We start from the raw sequence: 25,927 nt of genomic DNA, 5'->3' as shown, positions 1-25,927 counted from the left end.
GTGGGGATTTATTTCCGGGTAAGTTTTAACATACGGGGCTAGTATGTACTGGCATTGTCGGCTTTTGCCCGACCATGGAGTGTACAAGTCTTGACCTGGTCAAATGGAATTTGGAAGAGGTTGTAAAGGAAAATAACCAAAAAAACCCCCCAAAAAAACCAAATCCCCAAAATAAAACAACAGAAAACAAAAACCAAAAACCAACAATTAATACGAGGTTGTTGTCCAGAAAAAGTACATATTTTAACATGCCATCGATGTGTTGCCTAGGTTTCGTTTCGTTGTACCCTTTCCTCCGTGAATAGTCGTTAATGATTGTCACATGTATTTGTGGAGGCAGTCACGTTCAACAAGCAGAAACCATATCACAACACTTCTTGCATACGCTTAAGAAACTCTCTCTCTCTCTCTCTCTCTCTCTCTCTCTCTCGTCATCTTGGGACTTGTGGGAACATGGAATGTGTATATGTCATGTCCACAGAAGCATCAAGAGATGGTAACATGAGGCAATATGAGCCATGCTAGTAGAGCATCCATGTTTGCGTCGTAACCCAAGGAAACTCCATACTTTCACAGAGGAGTCACATAAGCAGAAATAAATATACAACGCAATATTGAGTAATTTCATCGTTGTCCTGTCACCGATTGATGGAAAATGAAAATGAACAAATACGCTCGATGCCAGGAATCCAAATGGGATCTCATCGACATTTGCACAGCCTCCCGCCACGGCACTTCATAATGTCCTGTTATGCAACACTGGTGAAATTGAGATTTATATAATTATTGTCCCCTTGTATATTGAAACTACGTGGATTAAAGTTGTGTGGATGTGGGCTTTTCCTAAAGGCTGTTAGCCCAAGCTGAGTTAACTTTGTATACAGCTGGTATAAACTAACGTATGAACTTTTGGCTGGCCAGTCAGGAAAAAGATGCCATTCTAAGTAGAATTGTCTAATTTTCTTGAAAATTCCATCTTCCATTATATTTTTCACGACCGCCCACTCGTGTCCTTCTACGTCGATTTTCAAAACATCCAGCACTCTCTGAAACAATATACAAGAGAAACATTTTAAAACCTAACATTAGAGAATAGGTGGTGTTATGTGTGAATACATTTTTAGTACATACCAGTGGCTCCATTATTCAACTGATGTTAAATAAAACGACGTGTTGTCGTGACCATATTTGAAGTCGAGTCTACAACGGCACGTGGGGCGTCCAAGAATCGTTTCGCAATATAATAAGAGTTACCTCCCTTGTATACATGGCCATGGAAGGTTGGACAGTTTGAACGGTCCAGGGATGGGACAGTTTCTGGAAGCCTTGTAATACATACAAACACTTTGGCGACAAGAGGTCGCGTTAAGGTGACCTGAATCTTTTCTTATCTACTTGCCTAGTAGTGTTTTCCTACTTACCTGAAAAAAAGTTCTACCAGCTTCAAAGTGTGTTAGTAATTCAAGCAATGACAAGGGGCTCTGATAACTAATTTTATATATATTTATTAATCTATTCGTTCGTTCGTTCATTCATTCATTTATTGATCTATTTATTTATTGACGTTATTTGGCCTCTTACCAATTTCATACCTATTATCTGTGGGAACCGATTTCTTGGTAAACTTCTGCGTCCCAATTTCGAAATATCCTATCGCTACAAATACCTTGCGATAAACTGGCAGTACAAAACAGAGTTACACATATATGAACATTTATATAAATGCATACGCTTTCTGAATCCTGAATTTTTGATGTTCTCATTAGGAAGATGGACAGTGCAGGACCTATATAGGTGCGTGTAATACAACTGAAGTATAATATGTGTGAAATATAGCACGTGCATTAACATCTAACCGAGATAAATTATGTGTGTGAAGTGTGGTGAGTGTGTGTAAAATAACACATTTGATAAATTTAGTGTATATAAGGGCTGTATAATTGTGTAATAGTTGGATATAACGGAGTGAGTGATCAACTTGGGATTAACGCAGCCTCAAACAGTAATCCAGCTGCATCATGTCCTGCCAGCCTACAGTGGGAGGAATGCTACCAAGTGATTTAGGTGTTTGTCGTTTACTAGTTCACTGACGAACATAGGGATATAATCGGGTCGAACCTGGATGCAACTACACGATCACAGCATTCTGGCGTGCCCAAGGGACGCAGCTCACACGATAGATCCACTCATGCACGTTCGAAATAATAGAAAAGTATGTCGTTAATCCAAGAGCAGTAGGATTGATGTTTGAACACAATTCTTTGAAGGTTTTCTATGCTATTTACGTGGATAGCCTATGTTGATTCTGATTGGACAGTCAGAGGGTATCACGGTGTAGGCGTGTTGTCCATTAGTACTTAATAAACTTCATCTACGAGTATCATGGCATCCTTACAATTCTTGTGGCATAGTTAAACTGACAAGGCACAAACACGTCTTTCATCACTATACCAGGAATCAAGTGTAACAACGTCTTCGTTTTGCAATCACTATATGGTTTCAGTTATTACTCCACTCTCCTGCAAGGTGAAAGCATACAGAATATATTTGTGTAAATTTAGTATAGTAATCCTGGATTAATGATTGAAGGAGGTAGAAAGCAAAACATACCAGTCTCAGAAGGCCGTGTCCTGTATGTATAGTATCAACACCAGAAAATGAATATAATTTTATGGTTGAATGTCCATTTATGACAATTTAAGATGTGTAATATTACCTAAATAATTCTGCGAAAAGTCAATATTATTCATGTCACAAAATTCAGCTGTTTTGAACAGCCTTGCCATATACATGCTTCTTGGTATGAAGAAGCGTACTAAACTTTTGAATGTCTAAAATCATTTTGATACCTCCAACACAACTATTGGTGCTCAAGTATTGTTAATGCTTTTTTAAAATGTGTAACATACATGAGAAGGTGGCCTAATGACGGAAATATAGCGAACTGACCTGTCCTGCTCTCCCACTCTCCCAAGTACCAGCACACCCACAGCAACACTCGTGTTACGGAAATATAGCGAACTGACCTGTCCTGCTCTCCCACTCTCCCAAGTACCAGCACACCCACAGCAACACTCGTGTTACGGAAATATAGCGAACTGACCTGTCCTGCTCTCCCACTCTCCCAAGTACCCGCACACCCACAGCAACACTCGTGTTACTGAGATATAGCGAACTGACCTGTCCTGCTCTCCCACTCTCCCAAGTACCCGCACACCCACAGCAACACTCGTGTTACTGATATATAGCGAACTGACCTGTCCTGCTCTCCCACTCTCCCAAGTACCCGCACACCCACAGCAACACTCGTGTTACGGAAATATAGCGAACTGACCTGTCCTGCTCTCCCACTCTCCCAAGTACCAGCACACCCACAGCAACACTCGTGTTACGGAAATATAGCGAACTGACCTGTCCTGCTCTCCCACTCTCCCACTCTCCCAAGTACCCGCACACCCACAGCAACACTCGTGTTACTGAGATATAGCGAACTGACCTGTCCTGCTCTCCCACTCTCCCAAGTACCCGCACACCCACAGCAACACTCGTGTTACGGAAATATAGCGAACTGACCTGTCCTGCTCTCCCACTCTCCCAAGTACCCGCACACCCACAGCAACACTCGTGTTACTGAGAAGAGTAGGCCATTCAAAAGGATATATGAGAACCAATATTTGAGACGAAAAGGATTTTATCAGTTAATGGTTTTAGGTGCTATTTATTGTTGATATTTGTTCAAATAAACCATTTGATGCAAAAACAGAATTACTGTACTGGTATTGATGATTGTAGTCAACAGGACAATGGGAGTTGTGGGCAATATTTGCTATGTGGCAGTGATATTTGTTTTGTAGCAATGTTCCAAATGTTCCACATTGTACATGTGGTATTCAGTGAGTGACAGTGATGTGCTGTGTAGACTTCCGCTGTGTTACACCTTATAGACATCTCCGGTGAGGCTGATAACAGTGCAGCAAGATCAGGAAAGTGCTGCAAGGCGTTTCTTTAAGAATCAGTTGCCTTTCTGTAAAATATTTCTACTATGGTTTTCTGAGGTATGTAATTCCAGCTAACTGTTGCCTCTTATCTCCCATTACATCATAAACCAGAAGACTGATATCGTATGTGATGTTCATTACAGCCCACATACTCTCTGCCTTGCCCTCTCTTCCAAGCTGCTGCCGAGAGATGAATATAACCGTCATTGTCTCTATTGCTGTAATCACTGCTATTGTATCATATTACCTCTGAATTTGTACTGCCACAATTCTATACTGACATACTGATAAGATTGTATCGATGAGCGTATAGTAAAGCAAATATCTGTCTTGAAAAGTGGCGATGTCTTTATTTTAAAGCGAAGGTCAAGGTACTGGCTCAACTATGAATTGTAAACTGTCTAATTGTAATGTAAAGTGAATGCCATGTAAAGTGAGTGAGTTGTGAAGTGGCTACAAACATAGTGAACTACTCAGTTTTCAGACTGTATGTGACAAGTGACTGTATAAACTCAGGCGCTCTCTGCCAAAAGTTATTCTCACTGGTGGTATGGGACGGTAGATGGTCGTCACTGTGTAAGTGCCGGCAGCATTTTGTTGTGACATTGCAGGATGTATGAGACTGTGACTACTGGTGATATCTAACTGTATGGACACAGGTTGTACAGGATGGTGGAAATGCAAGATGTATGATACTGTGAATGCAGGTGATATCCAACTGTGTGAACGCAGGTTGTACATGATGGTGGAAATACACGATGTATGACACTGTGAATGCAGGTGATATCCAACAGTGTGAACATTGGTTGTACAGGATGGTGGAAATACACGATGTATGACACTGTGAATGCAGGTGATATCCAACTGTGTGAACACTGGTTGTACAGGATGGTGGAAATACACGATGTGTGAGACTGTGTGTGAATACAGTTTGTTACAAAGGGTATAAACACAATTGGGATATACTTGCGAATACCAACAGTATAAGCTGTGAAACCACAGGTGGTATGTACTTGTGAAAACCGACAGTATTAGCTGTGTTACCACAGGTGGTATATACTTGTGAATACCAACATTATGAGCTGTGTCACCAAAGGTGGTATATACTTGTGAATACCGACAGTATGAGCTGTGAAACCACAGGTGGTATATACTTGTGAATACCGACAGTATGAGCTGTGAAACCACAGGTGGTATATACTTGTGAATACCGACAATATTAGCTGTGTTACCACAGGTGGTATATACTTGTGAATGCCGACAGTATTAGCTGTGTTACCACAGGTGGTATATACTTGTGAATGCCGACAGTATAAGCTGTGTTACCACAGGTGGTATATACTTGTGAATACCGACAGTATGAGCTGTGTTACCACATGTGGTATATAATTGTAAATACCGACAGTATGAGTTGTGTTACCACAGGTGGTATATACTTGTGAATACCGACGGTATGAGCTGTGTTACCAAAGGTGGTATATACTTGTGAATACCAACATTATGAGCTGTGTCACCAAAGGTGGTATATACTTGTGAATGCCGACAGTATGAGCTGTGTTACCACAGGTGGTATATACTTGTGAATACCGACAGTATGAGCTGTGTTACCACAGGTGGTATATACTTGTGAATGCCGACAGTATGAGCTGTGTTACCACAGGTGGTATATACTTGTGAATACCGACAGTATGAGCTGTGTTACCACAGGTGGTATATACTTGTGAATACCGACAGTATGAGCTGTGTTACCACAGGTGGCATATACTTGTGAATACCAACATTATGAGCTGTGTCACCAAAGGTGGTATATACTTGTGAATGCCGACAGTATGAGCTGTGAAACCACAGGTGGTATATACTTGTGAATACCGACAGTATTAGCTGTGTTACCACAGGTGGTATATACTTGTGAATGCCGACAGTATGAGCTGTGTTACCACAGGTGGTATATACTTGTGAATACCGACAGTATGAGCTGTGTCACCAAAGGTGGTATATACTTGTGAGTGCCGACAGTATGAGCTGTGAAACCACAGGTGGTATATACTTGTGAATACCGACAGTATGAGCTGTGTTACCACAGGTGGTATATACTTGTGAATGCCGACAGTATGAGCTGTGTTACCACAGGTGGATTATACTTGTGAATACCGACAGTATGAGCTGTGTTACCACAGGTGGTATATACTTGTGAATACCGACAGTATGAGCTGTGTTACCAAAGGTGGTATATACTTGTGAATACCAACATTATGAGCTGTGTCACCAAAGGTGGTATATACTTGTGAATGCCGACAGTATGAGCTGTGAAACCACAGGTGGTATATACTTGTGAATACCGACAGTATTAGCTGTGTTACCACAGGTGGTATATACTTGTGAATGCCGACAGTATGAGCTGTGTTACCACAGGTGGTATATACTTGTGAATACCGACAGTATGAGCTGTGTTACCACAGGTGATATATACTTGTGAATACCGACGGTATGAGCTGTGTTACCACAGGTGGCATATACTTGTGAATACCAACATTATGAGCTGTGTCACCAAAGGTGGTATATACTTGTGAATGCCGACAGTATGAGCTGTGAAACCACAGGTGGTATATACTTGTGAATACCGACAGTATTAGCTGTGTTACCACAGGTGGTATATACTTGTGAATACCGACAGTATGAGCTGTGTTACCACAGGTGGTATATACTTGTGAATACCGACAGTATGAGCTGTGTTACCACAGGTGGTATATAATTGTGAATACCGACAGTATGAGCTGTGTTACCACAGGTGGTATATACTTGTGAATACCGACAGTATGAGCTGTGTTACCACAGGTGGTATATACTTGTGAATACCGACAGTATGAGCTGTGTTACCACAGGTGGTATATACTTGTGAATACCGACAGTATGAGCTGTGTTACCACAGGTGGTATATACTTGTGAATACAGGTGGTATGTAACTGCATAAACACAGGCGGTATATGACTGTGGGCATGTAGGTGTTATATGACCAAGTGAATAGCTGGTATATGACCCGTGTAAATACAGGTGATATATGCCTGTAGTTATTGGCGTTATCTTGTTTGAGTACAGGTGGTATCTGGTTTTGTTTGAATACAGGTGGTATCTGGTTTTGTTTGAATACAGGTGGTATCTGGTTGTTGCGTACATATCTGTGTAAATATAACTTGCATATTCACTTAACGTGTCAGTACTGCGTGGCGTTAAACAGAAACCGTTACCGTCATTATCTCGCAATAATCAAGTAGTTATAGCCATTGCTGAATGGACTCGTTATGAGCTGCTGGGAGGGGGTTAACGGGGGTTAAGTGGTCTAATTAAACCACTTGATTCGTCTAATATACACCAGTCATAAATTATTGTTAGTTATTTGTTGGCCATAACACAAACATGTAGCTGTATGACCTATTAATTACTCACTCTGCATGTAGGTCACAACAACTGTCTACGGCATTTACACAGCTAACTATACGGGAAAGGAATGTTATAAAGGAATGTTATAAAATAATGTTATAATTGAATATTATAATGGAATGTTATAAAGGAATGTTATAAAGGAATGGAATGTGAGTGAGCAGGACAGATGCTCAACGGAATAGTCCACTTGCCTTTAACTATCCGTTCATTTATGCATACCTTCACTGTATCTATAAGTGGAACTTTAAAAGCTGAAATAGCAGTGAAGCAAAACTGCGTTATTCTTCACTGTAGCGGTTTCATCTAGATGTAGTTTCGTGGAGTGATCTCAACATTGTAGGCTGCTAAAAAGTAAATGTTGATAGATCAATACGTACATGTTCGTGTCCTAGCTCTTTCATGATGGTTTTCAGAGTTCTTATTTTCCACAGCTGTGTATTTTTGACATACATGTCCTTCCTTGCTTCGAAAGTGTCGCTGTCCACCCCGCTCAACCCCATGGCGTGAAACGTCACTCTGTCGCTGCGTCTGTGGTCCTCCTTGTGCATGCTGTAACGACGAACGTAGAATGGTCACCAAATATCTTAAACTTCTGAACTGGCACACAGTTTCTTTATTGACAAGGATTATAGATAACAACTTTTTCATTTCGTGAGTGCGACGTATCGATACAGATTCTTGTACCGTGTCAAGCAGGAACCGTCGCACTCAAGAAATAAAAGAAGCCGTTATCCATGAAGTTTGTCAATGTTATGCTTCCCAACTTCTAAGATGCCCCTCAAAGAAGTCAAAGTTTCTTTCCCAAATTAATAAATGAAAGACGCATTCCACGTCATTCATTTGTTAAACAAATATGCACTCGCTCCACGACTGGCTCTCGTCATGGCGTCAAACATCTATGATGGAGGGGTAGCTTAGCCTAGTTGTTAAAGCGTTCGCTAGTCACGCATAAGGCCCAGGTTTGGTTCCCCCATGTCTACTTTGTGTCAAGTCCATTCTACGCTGTATTTCGGTTTAACATGTACGCATCAACCAAATCCAATGTACGAATGAACGAATGAACGAAGCACATGTGACGCATGTGGTCTCACCTTAGGCAAGTGAGTTTGTTCAAAATTGCCTCTGTCCACCCAGCAGTAAAATTAGGTACCTGGTATGATACGATGGTAGTCTGAATTTGAACCTCGAGCGCCTGACAGGCGACCGGTTGTATTCTCCACATGGAGTGTTCTGTACTCGTTGACCAGGGGTAATATGTCAGCGCTTTGAGCATGCAATGTGCATGGATAAACGCGCAATATAAATATTATTATTATTAATATTATTATTATTATAATTACAGTGTCTGTCGGAACGTCATTATTGGTTAATTAGTACCGAAAGATTGAAACATAGTTATGTAACTTTGTGGTCAATTTGAAATATCAGCATTGTTATACATTGAGTCTATATCGACCAAATAATTCGTAATAGGTCCAATGACGTGCTCGGATGGTCAGTTCGTCTGTGGCGCCGCAATTCACTGTGCAGAATGACGTTTGTCAGGTGTTTACTGATAGCGCAGGTTCGAATCCCAGTTTTGTCTTGATTCTCGTTATCGGACACGAATGACACTCCGTAAAACATTGTTCACTAAAGCCTTAAACACCATCACTCGGATGCCTAAAAGTATGAATTGCAAAAAATATTTGGTCACTATACATAGATACAGGTGCAGAACAGCGAGTTATAAACCTGAAATTTAGTAAAATACATGTATGAATGCATGATTAATATGAGAAATCCCCCAACTCACCCCTCCATCTCTGACCCCGATACTAGGGTGTGGTCCCCACACTGTAAGTCCCATCCAGATCTGACCCCGATACTAGGGTGTGGTCCCCACACTGTAAGTCCCATCCAGATCTGACCCCGATACTAGGGTGTGGTCCCCACACTGTAAGTCCCATACATCTCTGACCCCGATACTAGGGTGTGGTCACCACACTGTAAGTCCCATCCAGATCTGACCCGATACTAGGGTGTGGTCCCCACACTGTAAGTCCCATACATCTCTGACCCCGATACTAGGGGTGTGGTCCCCACACTGTAAGTCCCATCCAGATCTGACCCCGATACTAGGGTGTGGTCCCCACACTGTAAGTCCCATACATCTCTGACCCCGATACTAGGGTGTGGTCACCACACTGTAAGTCCCATCCATCTCTGACCCCGATACTAGGGTGTGGTCACCACACTGTAAGTCCCATCCATCTCTGACCCCGATACTAGGGTGTGGTCACCACACTGTAAGTCCCATCCATCTCTGACCCCGATACTAGGGTGTGGTCACCACACTGTAAGTCCCATCCAGATCTGACCCCGATACTAGGGTGTGGTCCCCACACTGTAAGTCCCATACATCTCTGACCCCGATACTAGGGTGTGTGTAACCACACTGTAAGTCCCATCCATCTCTGACCCCGATACTAGGGGTGTGGTCACCCACACTGTAAGTCCCATCCATCTCTGACCCCGATACTAGGGTGTGGTCACCACACTGTAAGTCCCATCCATCTCTGACCCCGATACTAGGGTGTGGTCACCACACTGTAAGTCCCATCCAGATCTGACCCCGATACTAGGGTGTGGTCCCCACACTGTAAGTCCCATACATCTCTGACCCCGATACTAGGGTGTGGTCACCACACTGTAAGTCCCATCCATCTCTGACCCCGATACTAGGGTGTGGTCACCACACTGTAAGTCCCCTCCATCTCTGACCCCGATACTAGGGTGTGGTCCCCACACTGTAAGTCCCATCCATCTCTGACCCCGATACTAGGGTGTGGTCCCCACACTGTAAGTCCCATCCGTCCCGGTACGTCTTTACTCATTAGCCAAATTGTGCAAGGCAAAGGTCGTAATTCTTGCCTATAAATGTGGTTTGAACTACGCACGTTGACAATGTCTGCCAGTGATAGGCTTTGACTTACGATACGAAAGTTTATGATACGACTTTAGACAGTTTGAAAAGACTTGAACCCCAATAAAACACATGTCTGAACTTTCTTCGTGAGCTGTTTTAAAACAAGCTGGGCATGTGAAAGGTATATTTGACATTTAATTGACCTTCGTTACAGACCGGGAAGTTTGTTGTCATCGGGCTGTTCTCTGTCTTGATAAGCCCAATCTGCCTACCTCATATCAGTTGACATGAATTATAATTTATCTTATTTTCGAGTCCGCGTTGCCAAAAGTCAATTGGGTCATATCACAATTGGGTATCTTCCCCGTTTGACTACCCCCAGTATGACTACTCCCTGTTTGACTACTCCCGGTTTGTCTACTCCCAGTATGACTACTCCCAGTATGACTACTCCCAGTATGACAACTCACTACTCCCAGTATGACTACTCCCAGTATGACTACTCACTACTCCCAGTATGACTACTCCCAGTTTGACTACTCCCAGTATGACTACTCCCAGTATGACTACTCACTACTCCCAGTATGACTACTTCCGGTTTGACTACTCCCGATTTGACTACTCCCAGTTTGCCTACTCCCAGAATGACTACTCCCATTATGACTACTCCCAGTATGACTACCCCCAGTATGACTACCCCCAGTTTGACTACTCCCAGTATGACTACTCCCGGTTTGACTACTCCTGGTTTGACTACTCCCAGTATGACTACTCCCGGTTTGACTACTCCCAGTTTGACTACTCCCGGTTTGACTACTCCCAGTATGACTACTCCCAGTATGACTACTCCCAGTATGACTACTCCCGGTTTGACTACTCATGAACATAAACATAAAATGAAGCACCCCTACACTTAATAATGTACTGTACCTGTATAGGGGAGTACTCACAGTTTGTCTACTCTTTGAAATAAGGGAGACTCCAAAGGCCTACCTGTCATGATTAGAAGCCAAGTGAATCGGGGATCTTGTGATCATTCATTGTTTGTTTTGATATTTGGAGATAACTCCTGTGCTCGGATTAAAACTTTGTAAACTTACAGTACAGGTTGTTTGTTTTGAAAATTGGACATAATCCCTCCAACTTCCAATCAAACTATTAACTGTGAAACGCAAAGATATTCTAAATCATTTTTACCAGGTCATTATAACGAAGTCGTTATTCACTACCTTTTTTCATGTCGGAACTATCAAAGTTGAAGCACTACGGTGTATTTTTATATTCAACAATACGATGTTAGAACTACTTTATACGGTAACGGCGCATTGAATAACTCAACAAATAGTGACATTCTCAACTCATTACATCAGTTCATGTCTAAAAGTAACCGCTTCCAGTGATTATCATATCTACATATATACTCAATGTAAGACAAGTTTTATATAACTTGATTCTCTGCGGCAGCTCATTTCGTTACTAGACCAACACCATAACGAACATATTTATTATTTATCATTTATCTGTTATTTTGTCTCAGTATTATTCTTTTGTTGTCAGATTATTTCAAATATGTATCCAGCTATTGGAACAATATACTGGAGCGGCGTTTATATAGTTGAGTTAAGTTGAGTTGGGTTTTATGTCACATCGGCATTATTCCAGCCATATAGTGACGATATTAAGTCTGAATTAATACACCTTTTAAGTACAAAGTCCAAATGAGTTATATTATAAAAGCATAGCTCGTTCGCCTATCCAGGCTTTTCTGCTTTGACGGAATAAATATATGTTTAAACCATATTAAACTACCAGAGATTCATTGGACCCATCACAGTGTTTACAAAGTCCGTGTCGCTTGTGCTGCCCATAGTTCAAAATATTATACAACACAATAACTTCTTAATTCACTTACATTGTAGTGTATATAGATATATCAGATATGTAACTCAGGATATGTGTATACTTGAACTCTTCCACAATGACCTATGTAATTAGATGAATAAATATTGTGTGATCCTGGTACAGCTATAATTGTCTTCCTGATGGAGGGGAGAGAGCTAGTAATTACAACCACTAGACTGGAACAGGTTGTGTATTGGACGGGTAGTCAAACTGGGAGTAGTCATACTGGGAATGAACCCACAACTGTGTGGGATAGTTATATGCTGAGAAATGGACAACTGTTCAGAGATATACTCCTTAAGACTTCAGAACAAAACTAGTTTATGCCCGATCAGAAGGGTTTGAAATAAGGCGCACACTGTCTTTAAGGAGGAAATTGTTTAAAACATGGATGTGCTTTCGAATTAATAGATAATGCAGATTTAATCAAATCCAATTTCATGCATGTAAAAATATAAGCCGGGCACATGAAAAAACAGTCAGAACTGTGTACTGTCGATATCGGAACATTATGTAAGCTTCATCGAGACTGTTTTGAATGTCTAGACCGGAACCGGATTGATGGTAAGATGACATTAGAAGGTGGCATATCATTTACACGAATGACAACATTAACAGTTGTTACGAACACGTGTGCTTGTGTTCTTCAGTTACAGAAACAATAACAAAAACTCCGAGACATTACAAAAGTATATGACTAATTAATGGCAATATATTAACCAATGTGTTTGGCATTTGGATACATTATATATAATTCTTGCAATTGGAATATAATGAATTTACCTCGGATCAAATGAGTGCACTTCACATCCAATCTTTCCCATTGCATCGTCAAAACTGAAATCGTTTGCAATTCTGAAATAGAAACACATTAATAGTTACAGCAAAACAAAACTTTGTCAGCGTTCAACAATATTATGACATGAATGCCGACGAGACATCATATTGTGAACAGCCCGCGTCACCATTGGTGGCAGTCAGTCACGGACATTTCTGTAATTCGAGCAGCAACTATCGAGGTCACAGTGGCCGTGATTCTATACTCTCCACATACACATGTTATAACCTGATCTTACATGTTATAACCTGATCTTACAAAATTCAAACTTCTCACGATTTGATATAGACCATTTTCCTCAGAAGGGCCTCGCTCCAGTAAGCGATATCAACGCTATGACGATCCTAACCAACGTTGACGTATGGTGTTATCATCAGCATTGTGGAACGGGACACAAACCTGTAATAGGTAGTACATTCTGGAGAATAATATATTGCCACCTGTGTACTGAACGATCTAAAATCACCCGTATTAATCCTCTTGGTTTGTTGGATATTTCGTTTGTGTTTCATGTTTCTGTTTACGGATGTCTGGGTTTTTACAGCCTTGTGAACCTTTGACTTCTTTACAGAGATTGGGATGATGTAATTAACATAATTAATTGCTGGAACATATATTATTTGTTCTATTTCTTAATCAGTTTGGGGCGGTTTGGTAGCCTAGTGGTTAAAGCGCACGCTCGTCACGCCGAATACCCGGGTACAATGTGTGAAGCTCATTTCTGGTGTCCCCCGCCGTGATATTGCTGGAATATTGCTAAAAGCGGCGCAAAACTATACTCACTCTCTCCTTATTTAATCAGTTTATTGTACAACAGGATCCATTTTGTAAGAGTTGTTTTCTTATAAAGGTTAGCTCATAAGGAGGAGCTGCTGGTTTGGCCTACTTGCCATTCCAAATACACTTGATTCAACGTACTTCGAAGCCTCTTTTCTTGTGAACTCCAATTATGTTAAGCTATCATGTTGCAGTTATGACTGCTCTAACAACACAGAGACTGTGGACCAGTTTACACATGTAAACAACCACGTTGGCTGGACCGAAATGAGCGCAGGTCCTGGAGCTGCTGGGTTTGCTAAAGCTGAATGTGTGTATGGACGCTCAGCATCAAAGACGTCGTCTTGAAGAAATAGGCAGATGCACTGTTGTGCTTGAAATATTTAAACAATTATGAATATAATCAATGCACCGATTGCAACTAATGTACAACATTTTACAACGTCTTTCTTGCCACGTGTCCAACACCCTGTACAGTACGTTGGGTGTTCAGCGAAATGACATGTTATATATGTTACGCACAGGAGAATGTATATTTAATACCTTATGGTAATAAGTACATGAATTGAATCCAAAGGTGCATGCACTTACAGGCTTTGTGAGTAAAACACCTCATTTGGCAATGGGGTAGGTTTAGTTTTAGGTTATCAGCTCTTAAATGGAAATGAAAATAATTGTATTATGTTCGAATTTTTAATAACAGATAAAACGCTGTTAATTAGGATCCTAGTTGGTAACGACATCTCACAGGGTATACATATATAGAGAGAGAGCGACGTTTCGGTGTGGATTCTTACACCGTTATCATGTTAAGAGTGTCTACAACCAAGTGATGAGAAGTACATATACATAGGATGTTCTGACAGTTTGACAAAGTTATAGTATCCACCAAGAATCAGGATTTCACCAAAAGATAACTTCAGGAAGCCATCGAAATCCGCCTCCGCAAACCTTTGATCAAGAGACCAATGTTACCCGTACTACATACCATCGGACCTGAGAAGGTCCGGGGCGGTGGAGTAGCCTAATGGTTAAAGCGTTGGCTCGTCACGCCGAAGACCCGGGTTCGATTCCCCACATGGGCACAATGTGTTCAGCCCATTTCTGGTGTCCCCCGCCGTGATATTGCTGGAATATTGCTAAAAGCGGGGTAAAACTTAGACTCAGTCGAGAAGGTCCGGGTTAGAATTGATCTTCAGTAACCCATGCTTGTCTCCCATGAAGATCCGGGTTAGAATTGATCTTCAGTAACCCATGCTTGTCTCCCATGAAGATCCGGGTTAGAATTGATCTTCAGTAACCCATGCTTGTCGTAAGAGGCGACTAATGGGATCGGGTGGTCAGGCTCGCTGACTTGGTTGACACATGTCATCGGTTCCCAATTGCGTAGATCGATGCTCATGCTGTTGATCACTGGATTGTCTGGTCCAGACTCGATTATTTACAGACCGCCGCCATATAGCTGGAATATTGCTGAGTGCGGCGTAAAACTAAACTCACTCACTCACAAGATACAATGAATATGTATGGATTATTCACAATTCAAATCACTACTTAATGTTGAACTCAACTTGTCCTGTGACCTCCTTCCATATCAAAGGAACGTTATAGCTATGTTCCGCTATAACAACTTTAGATTAGCAGTGGCAACCAGTCGTCACACAAATACACCCTATGCTCAACATCTCTGACTCTACTGCCACTCTGTTGGCCTAAACTATGTTGAAGACGAGCTCCATGTCCAGCGTAACTGTGACAAATATTCTGAAATAAGAAATAAGTGTTTCACAACCCACCAGACCCACCCTCCACCCACAATTGAAACCTTTGTGCGTTTAATTACTTGCAACAACATAAATTATCTAAAACCATTAACTACATTCCTCTCCACTCTATTAAAACTAAGAAGTAAGCCCACTACTACTAACTGACCCTGTATTCCAATCGTTATCCTATATCCAGCATGTATGTATTCTTTATATTTGCGGGCGGTGGGGTAGCCTAGTGGTTAAAGCGTTGGCTCGTCACGCCGAAGACCCGGGTTCGATTCCCCACATGGGCACAATGTGTTAAGCCCATTTCTGGTGTCCCCCGTCGTGATATTGCTGGAATATTGCTAAAAGCGGCGTAAAACTAAACTCAGTCAGTCAGTCAGTCTTTATATTTGCATTATGTTGTATTATGGGCCAATGGCCTACATTACTGAAAAATAAAATGTCTGCATGTCTGTATGGATTTGTTTGCTGTTGTATAACGCCGCACTAATCAGTATTCCAACTCTATGGCGTCGATCTGTATATGATCGAGTCTGGACCAAACATGATAGGCAGGGGATGCATGGGTTGCTGAAGACCAATTCTAACCCAGATCTTCTCGGGTCAGAAAATCGGTAGCTGCATGTATGGTAGTAATCTTCAAACGAACCAACGAACGCAATCTTAGGGCATGCTTGGCTACCACGTATTAATCAGCCAAGCAGCAGACATGTGTTTATGCGGTCAGTGGCGGCTGTTCCATATATTCCTGCAGGAGGCAGTTACGTCATACACCACATCCGGGACAAAGAACCCTGGTAACGTATCGGGTTTTCATCAGCAGGAAAACAAAGATGCCTTTGTTACAAACGCCTCTATTGACATTTTGAGGTGTTAAATGTGGACTGTGTATTTGCTGACGTCCATGATACATTTGATGGCACTGGCGACATGGCAAAGATGTCAGTTGTGAGTTTAAGCTTTAATTTGACTACATCCTGTTTTGTCTTAAAAGCTCTCCAGTCCGATATGACTAGAAGTGTAACAGAGGGTTTTAGTATTCAATCCAGCTAATTCACTACCTCTGTGTTGCATATTGCCCGGGCCAGAGGAGTGAATGAGTCAGTAAGTACGTAAGTATGGTTTGACTCTGATGCAGGCAATATTCCAGCAATATCAATATCCTTGCCGGGAACCGAACCCGGACCAAACGCTTTACCTACTAGATGATGTTATAATGCTCCACTTTATGTCACACCTTATATCCAGCACGGGCTGTGCATCTGGGGATAAAGGCAAGGTTAATGTTTATGCCATGAGGTGTGTTCAATATACTCACCCAAACGAATACACAAGGCACGGTGGTTTCACGGCGTAAGGTTGATCTTGACACAAATGCCAATTCCCCACCGCTGTCAGGCTCTTACACTTGTACTCTACAGGTGACACGAAGCTCCTGTCGAAGAATTACATACATGCATACATATATAAGATTATTATGATCAAAACACATAGTTCATAATTCATTGTCGTGTGATTATTTCAGGAACTTCTTACATATGTACTACTGTACGCTCGGTATTCTCATCACTTTCTTTATATATTTATACTGAACAGCATAAGAAACGTCACCATGGAGAGTTATGTTAGAACCTTTATTTTTCCAAATACTTTCAATAAACTTTGAGACATAGGAAGAAGTAAAACTTGGCAAGAATGATGATCAAGGTTGGAATGAAAATGTCAGATGTTCTTAATAAGAAACAACACTCTGGCCATCAGAATTCAGTAGCTTGTGTGTCCGCCATGTGCATTGATAACTGCCGTACAACGTCGGTATGTGGAACGGATGAGGCGATTGATAAAGCCCACACTCTGATGAACAACTGATGCATTTCGGGTTGCAGTTGTCGGTCTTGGCCGCACGTCATTCAGCCGTCGTTGAATCTCGCCCCACAGGTGCTCAGTGGGGTTTAAATCGGGACTGAAGGAAGGCCACTGCATGGTTCTGATGCCATTATGCTGGAGGAAGTCTCTTGCTGCTCTCGCAGTGTGGGCATGGACGTCATCATGCTGAAACTCGTGATTGCGGCGACGTTGTGCCAAATGAGGTATGAAGCGTGGTCTCAAGACTTGATCAATGTACCGAGGGGCTGTGACACCATTGCCTCTCCCTGGACTGATGTTCTGGAATATCACAGGCTCAACTCTCTGCGCAAGGCTACTTCCACCCCAAACCACGAGTCTCCCTCAACAACACAAGCATCTGAATAACGATCCCCACGGCGTCGCCAGACTGTCACTCCGTAATGCGTTTGGGTGATCGGTTCTTACACTCACCTGCTTTGTTTTGGGTCACCAAATGACATGTTTCTTAACGAGTCAAAGTTACAGTTAACGTTCTTTGACAACAAATACGGAGATATTTCAATGACACAGTTTCATGCAATTTTACTTCAGGTGGCGTTTCTTTTTGAAGTTCAGTATATATTGACAATGAGCAGGTATTCGTCATGGTTATTGGGGGGGAATATTCAGCGAAATTATACGCTCTTTCTTCACCATGACGTCTTTGCTCGGTTCAAGTTTTACTCAAATGCATCTCTGCTTCGATCTTGAAATATATCCATGCTGTTCAATGACTAAAGGTACCTATCTGTATGCGCATCCCCTACATGCGATAAAAGCATATTTTGATCGAATTATATCGAATAACAATGAGCAAGTTTGCACATATGCTAGTGCCGATGTGTTGAACAACTTTAATTGCTCACAGCAGAGTGCTTTATATGTTCGCTCAGATAGATGGAAATCCGAAATCCAGTCATTTGGTATAAAAGTCAATACCATATATATGCGCGTAATGATATTAGGACCTAAGAACTGGGAACATATTTCAGCTGTGTGCATATCGAAGAGACCATGTTTGTACAGATTTCACCTGTGCACAACTTATCAAATATAAGGGCGGGTTACCAAGTGCGTGAAGACCTTGCTAAATCCTCAAGAGCCTTGCTATCTCCCACTCACCCCTGCCGTCTCCCATTCACTCCTGCAATCTCCTACCCGCTCCTGCTCTCTCCCGCTCACTCCTGCTATGTCCCACTCACTTCTGCCATCTCCCACATGCTTCTGCCATCTCCCACTCACTCCTGCTATCTTCCACCCACTCCTGCCATCTCCCACTCACTCCTGCCGTCTCCGACTCACTCCTGCCATCTTCCACCCGCTCCTGCCATCTCCCACTCACTCTGCTGTCTCCCACTCACTCTGCTGTCTCCCACTCACTCCTGCTATCTTCCACCCACTCCTGCCATCTCCCACTCACTCTGCTGTCTCCCACCCACTCCTGCTATCTTCCACCCGCTCCTGCCATCTCCCACTCACTCTGCTGTCTCCCACTCACTCTGCTATCTTCCACCCACTCCTGCTATCTTCCCACTCACTCCTGCCATCTCCCACTCACTCTGCTGTCTCCCACTCACTCTGCTGTCTCCCACTCACTCTGCTGTCTCCCACCCACTCCTGCCATCTATGCCCACCCACTCCTCCTGCCATCTTCCACCCGCTCCTGCCGTCTCCCACTCACTCTGCTGTCTCCCCACTCACTCTGCTGTCTCCCCACCACTCCTGCTATCTTCCACTCCCTCCTGCCATCTCCCACTCTGCTGTCTCCCACTCACTCTGCTGTCTCCCACCCACTCCTGCTATCTTTCACCCACTCCTGCCATCTTCCACCCGCTCCTGCCGTCTCCCACTCACTCTGCTGTCTCCCACTCACTCTGCTGTCTCCCACCCACTCCTGCTATCTTCCACCCACTCCTGCCATCTTCCACCCGCTCCTGCCGTCTCCCACTCACTCTGCTGTCTCCCACTCACTCTGCTGTCTCCCACTCACTCTGCTGTCTCCCACTCACTCTGCTGTCTCCCACTCACTCCTGCCATCTTCCACCCACTCCTGCCATCTCCCACTCACTCCTGTCGTCTCCCACTCACTCCTGTCATCTCCAGCTCACTCCTGCTGTCTCCCACTCACGCCTGCTGTCTCCCACTCACTCCTGCCGTCTTCACCTCACTCCTGTCATCTCCCACTCCGTCTGCCATCTCCCACATACTTCTGCCATCTCCCACTCACTCCTGCCATCTCCCACTCACTCCTGCCATCTCCCACTCACTCCTGCTATCTCCCACTCACTCCTGCTGTCTCCCACTCACTCCTGCTGTCTCCCACTCATCCCTGCTGTCTCCCACTCACTCCTGCCATCTCCAACTCACTGCTGCTCTCGCGTTTTTATGGTCTCTAAATCTTTTATATTTAGCACCATAGTCTTGTACGTTTTGTTAATAGCTGGTATTTGCTTGTTTAATCATAGGTTGTACAACCGAAGAAAATAAATGCATTCAGTAAGGGCATCTCAATACCATTTCATGACAATAAACAGTTCATATAATTAATTAGAAAGAAAGGTATAATTGTAAGTCATGTAACAAGGAATTAAGATAATGTCGGTTGATGTGATTACCAGTAGAGGAGAGCCGCCGCTTGCCACCATTCTGTAACTGACGTTCCCGTTGCCGTTTTATTACTGACCTGGTCGTTTCCCACCTTCAGCAGGCTCCGACATAGACCTGGAACAATGGAGAGGAAAACATACTAGCTGGGTGGGTGAAGGCGACTGTGGGCATCAAGTTTGGGTTTGAGTTGGGGATGGGTGAGCATATGGCGGTGGAGGTAGCGACACTTAGTATGTAGGAAAATAGAAGCGAAAAAGTCTTCACATAATCTTGCTCCTGTCCTATTGTACGATTCAGAGTATATTGATTATTGTATTTATGAATATGAATCAAATAGTGATGTCACTTAGTGACCTTGCCAGCGGGTGGCACCCATCACAAAGACACGAATGGCGAGGCAATTGTCATCTGAAAATCACCTTGGGGATATATGTAAGAAGTCAAAATACAGAATGGTATCGGACGTCACGCTGGTCAGTGACCCGTCCATTTTAAACTTCTTTAAACCGTTATTGAAGCAATCGTCTTGGTTGTTGTAACCCTGGTGGAAGAACATTCCAGCAAGAGTCCTGGGTTCTGGGTTCTGGAGAAGGGTTCTGTTTCTACATTGTACTTCACAAGTCGAGAACTTTCAACACGAACAAGTGGAACTGACGGGAAATAGAGGGAACTGCGTATTTGATTCTATAGGGTGGAGATCCAACTCGTCACACAACTTGGCGAATATTTCTTTTGAGTCATATCTGTATGCATTGATCTCATTATGAAACAGATGCGCTGAAAACTGCACTTTTAAAGATGCATGCAGATTTAACACACGCCATGTCTTAGGCTGCTGTGCTTATTGACTAGTGACATTATAGAAAGCGGTTGGATGGATGACACCATATATATATATACTCATGCCAATAATGGTTGTCACCCACTTCAATTTAACTTATTGGAGCGTGTGGGTGTGGGTGTGGGTGTGTGTGGGGTTTGGGAGGGGTGACAACCATTATAGGCATGAGAGTATATATATATATATATATATGTATGTATGTATGTATGTATGTATGTATGTATGTATGTATGTATGTATGTATGTATGTATGTATGTATGTATGTATGTATGTATGTATGTATGTATGTATGTATGTATGTATGTATGTATGTATGTATGTATGTATGTATGTATGTATGTATGTATGTATGTATGTATGTATGTATGTATGTATAAATAAATCTCAATACAACTGAGTCGTTATATTACCCGACGTCTTCAGGGTCAGTCAATGTACACAATATTACATTGTTTGATTAAGTAGTTGAGTGTTGAAAATGTAGACTATAGTAAACTGGACATTAAACTCTTATCCTTTCAAAAGACCAGTGTATCTCCACGGTATACAAGTAGGTTATCAGTTAGGATCGAGCTTCCTGGGCACACGCTTGTAATCGGACATCCGACCCTGGCTGCCACACACAGACCACAGGTTAACCCAAGGTAATTTGTCACAGATCTACTTATGCCTTTGCGAAATACATCGACAGTCTCGTTTGTTCAGAGCAGCTGCCTGGGAACTCCGTGAAAGAAAACACAGCGTGTATACATGTTTAAAGTACAGGAAGAGAAAAATGAGAACAGGCGTCTAGAGCGCCCCAGACTATACACAAACTCCGACTCCCGTGGTATCAGCCAATCACAGGCCTGGAACGGCAGACCCACCCTTCAGACGTTTTGACCTCTGTAATTCTTCAAAAAGTTGAGTCCGTATTTGCGTTGAAATGTGCACTTGGGTATTGTTTGATAGAGACAAAGATACGTTTACGCACTGTTGTAAGGTAAAAATGCTACTTCTAAACATGGAAAGTGTAACAAACCCATTGTAGAGAATTACTGTTATTTCGTGTTAACGGATGCTATCGCTGCTTGGTAATACATCAAGAGATATAGCACATAACAACTGGGAGTAACAGAATGCAAATGACCTTTAAGATATAAGCTAACGGTTATTCACCGATAATTAGTTTATAGTAAATCTCCGATCAAGACGTAAGACATGAGACCATGGAGTGATGTAACTTTGGACGAATCAGAAATGTTGTATCGGGAGATGTTACAATGGCGGAGCAGGCTCGAACACCTTAAAAAGATACCGTCAACACTAACAAAGTGTTGCAGGTTTCAAAGTCGAAATCGAACTCATCACTCGTCACACAACTTAGCGAATACTGTTTGTCTGGTCACATCTGTATGCATTGATTTCATTGTAAAACAGATGCGCTGAAAATTGCACTTGTGAAAACACATGCAGATTCAACATACGTCATGCCTTAAGCTGCTGTGCTTGTCGACAGGTCGCATTAAAGAAAGTGTTTGGATGGACAACATATGATATAAATCTCAATACAACTGGGTCGTTATATTACCCGACGACTTCAGGGTCAGTCAATGTACACAATATTTTACATTGTTTGATAAAACTTGATGAGTGTTGAAAATGTAATAATCGGACATTAATCTCTTATCCTTTCAAATGACCAGTGTATCTCCACAGTATACATGTGGGAGATCCGCCCCTGTGTTTCTGTAAACACAGGACCATGTTATTTATATTGTAGATATATATTTATATTATATTGTAGAACAAAACCCCAAAGGGTCTGGGTCCCTATTCTCGAAACGTTCGTAGCCCTAAGAATTCTTAACTTTGATCGTAGCCAATGTGTTAAGAATTGGTTTAAGAAGTTCGTACGTTTCGTGCGAACGTTTCGAGAATAGACAGACTGGTCTACTGTCTTGACTCTTACTAAAATATGACATGGTCCCGTGGGTAGGGTTAGCGATAAGTACCTAAAACACCATGTCCCTGTTGATGCATGGAGGACCGGTGTTCTGCTTTGTGTCAAGTCAGGCCATATATACGATAAATTGACAACTACGTTGCCACATGGACAGGCCTTTAAACAACACAGACAGTTATTAGCAGGCCTGTCGGGGTGTTCTGATTACAAACGTCTTTCTTCCTGGTATAGCACAGTTTACTGCGTCACTTTCTTCAGGAAGGTGTTTTAAAGGCGAGGTTCACACAACCACATATCCTTCGCCATGATGTTGTTTGTCACGCCCTAGACTAACGCTTAGTCTCTCAATATATATAATTTTGGGTGTAACATATAAACCCATTTAAATTGAAAATGCCCCAGGGAGACCAGAGATCCTGTACCTGGGGAAATCTAGACTTGCTCCATTTATGGCTGTAGCGTCGCAGGGAGGGCTAGGCTGTAGGAAAATAATAAGTTTCAGGGACTGTGAGACAGACTAGCCACGCCCTTCAACCTGCAGGCAGGGGAGTCTAAGACCATGGTGTTGAAGCACTTGGCACCTACTGCAGTATGAGAAATGCTGACGTATTTCTCAGCATTTTGATAACGCAATGAATACGGATAATAGATCGGCCATTTGGTTAATATTGTACGGAGACTGCATATTTGTACATGTACTGTGAGTATATATTTAGTTTCGGAAACCACATCTTGCAATAACGATTTTTCGCCACAGGCAATTTCAATGTTTCAACAGCGAAGCATGATTCTACAGTTTTTATTCTCAAGTCACCGGATATCTGATGGTCATTCCCCAATTTGAAACAGCCGTCCGTGTTCTCGTTGGATGGATCTGAAGATATTCCATTTCGTTGATTTCAGGACAGTTCTAAACTGGATTCCCTTATATCAAATGCTTTGGCTAAAACAGGTCCAAAACCGCCCACACATATATCAGCGTTATAATTATTTTGTCAAAGCAAGAGAAGCATCAAGACGTGTATCCTGCAGGTAGAAGCGGTAACCGCACCTCTTTGTTGCCTCCTATAAACGATTTCAATTACTGTGTTGCAACTAATCACCACAACACGTCAGTATGGCAGGAATGGGGCGTCTCGGGGCTCAACATCAGACCGGTAAAAACACTTTGTCAGGAGTGACACATCTGGGTCTCATAGCGAGGTCATCATATATATCATGCTGTTACATTGAATACTGTCAATGTTATCAGTATTAAGTTCTCGACGTGTAGTGTAGTATCCCAGGGCTACATGAGGTTAATACTACTCAGTCCCGAACGATTCAATACATAAATCCCAGAATATAACATCTGGGCGAGGAACAACACATTTACATACTTGAATTCAAGGTTTGTGAGAAGTCAATGTTTCGTACCAAAACGATATTTGTTATACCACACTGAAACTCGACAATAGCGGTAGGAACATGTATCAAGTAAGGGGTATGATTCCCTTCAGTATGTATCAATGTCAATCCTGCATACCACTCAGTCCCCAAGATCTGGCTAATCCTGGTTAATGCACACTCACTCCACTTCTTTGGCACTATAACTATCATGAGAAGCAAAATAAACTATACCTCTCAGCTGATGTGAGTGAGTTTAGTTTTACGCCGCACTCAGTAATATTCAAGCTATATGGCGGCGGTCTGTAAATAATCGCGTCTGGACCAGACAATCCAGTGATCGACAGCATGGGCATCGATCTACGCAATTGGATACGATGACATGTGTCAACCAAGTCAGCGAGCCTGACCACCCGATCCCGTTAGTCGCCTTTTATGACAAGCATGGGTTACTAAAGACCAATTCTAACCCGGACCTTCACTGGTTACACTATGTAGGGGTCATGACTTGCAAATTCAACTTTATCCCAGTCATCTTTGAACCAATGTTTGTACACACCACTACACAGGGAGATATTACTGTTTACAGCCTTTGTGCTGGAGTAAGTGGTGATTAAATAGATGGAATTTAACAACAGTTCCGTCAACATTCCACAGCATAAAACTAACCCGCGAAACCCCAACAGTTTACAACCTCACTTACTGTGTTGGACAGCTCAATATACGTACTTCACTGAGATACGACAAATGCCATATAACGAACTTACAATAGATATGTTACTATGAAGTGAAACCGTGTTCCTTAACTGCAGTGTATTGTATTGTAGTTGGTGTTGCGCTTGCTGGTCATGTATTCAGGCCATGTATATTTGACTTTGGTCACATAAATGCATGCATTGAATAAGAACGTGTGCTTGCATTTCCAATCAGTATAAATGTTGTTTGATGTGGAATATCTTAATGTACTAATTTAACGACAATAGAAGTCTTGTTGTGTTGCTGGCCCACTAGTCATAGCATGTAAAACGGGCGGTGAGGTAGCCCAGTGGTTAAAGCGTTCACTCGTCACGCCGAAGACCCGGGTTCGATTCCCCACATGGGCACAATGTGTGAAGCCCATTTCTGGTGTCCCCCGCCGTGATATTGCTGCAATATTGCTAAAAGCGGCGTAAAACCATACTCACTGACTCACTCACTAGTATGTAAAACCCCAACTGGAAAGCATGTGATATCTTATTTAATAGTGTTTTGTCTTCTTCTGCTGTAGTGTATAGCGTACACACACACAAACAAACACACACACACACACACACAAAAACAACAACAACAAAAAAAACTTCTACCATCCGGTGAACTGTCGCGGGATATGTTCCTCACGAACACCACGTTCATCGTCGCACTAACGTAGCTAACTACAGCATAATTATTCGTGTGATCTGAAAACAGGGAACTCACTTGAGCCATGCCGCCAGGCCTGTACACGTGATCAGACAGGCAAATTCGTCAATGCCTAACCCGACTGTCTCATGTCCTCCACATTCCTGTCCTACTTTGCACGGAACATGCAACCGGCAACAGTATTCAGTACGTGTATTCTAGTCACAGCTTTATGCAAAACGTG

The 25,927-nt window shown here is 42.5% G+C and overlaps 1 protein-coding gene across 1 annotated transcript in view; it reads right to left on the bottom strand.

Annotated features, from left to right (window-relative positions):
- Positions 1-202: 202 nt before the first annotated feature.
- The window catches only part of LOC124269390 (probable methyltransferase-like protein 24), a 31,747-nt gene continuing 6,022 nt past the window's right edge, over positions 203-25,927 (bottom strand). The window contains exons 2-6 of the mRNA XM_046704406.1: positions 20,142-20,247; positions 16,958-17,074; positions 13,033-13,104; positions 7,817-7,988; positions 203-1,046 (exon numbers count right to left, since the gene is read on the bottom strand). Coding sequence (XP_046560362.1) covers positions 750-1,046; positions 7,817-7,988; positions 13,033-13,104; positions 16,958-17,074; positions 20,142-20,247 — 764 coding nt within the window. The 3' untranslated portion in view covers positions 203-749. The remainder of the gene's footprint in view (positions 1,047-7,816; positions 7,989-13,032; positions 13,105-16,957; positions 17,075-20,141; positions 20,248-25,927) is intronic.

This window comes from Haliotis rubra, unplaced genomic scaffold (genome assembly GCF_003918875.1).
Source record: "Haliotis rubra isolate DU_JTF1 unplaced genomic scaffold, ASM391887v1 Scf1446, whole genome shotgun sequence".
Lineage (NCBI taxonomy): Eukaryota > Metazoa > Mollusca > Gastropoda > Lepetellida > Haliotidae > Haliotis > Haliotis rubra.
This window is presented reverse-complemented; position numbering and strand designations above follow the sequence as displayed.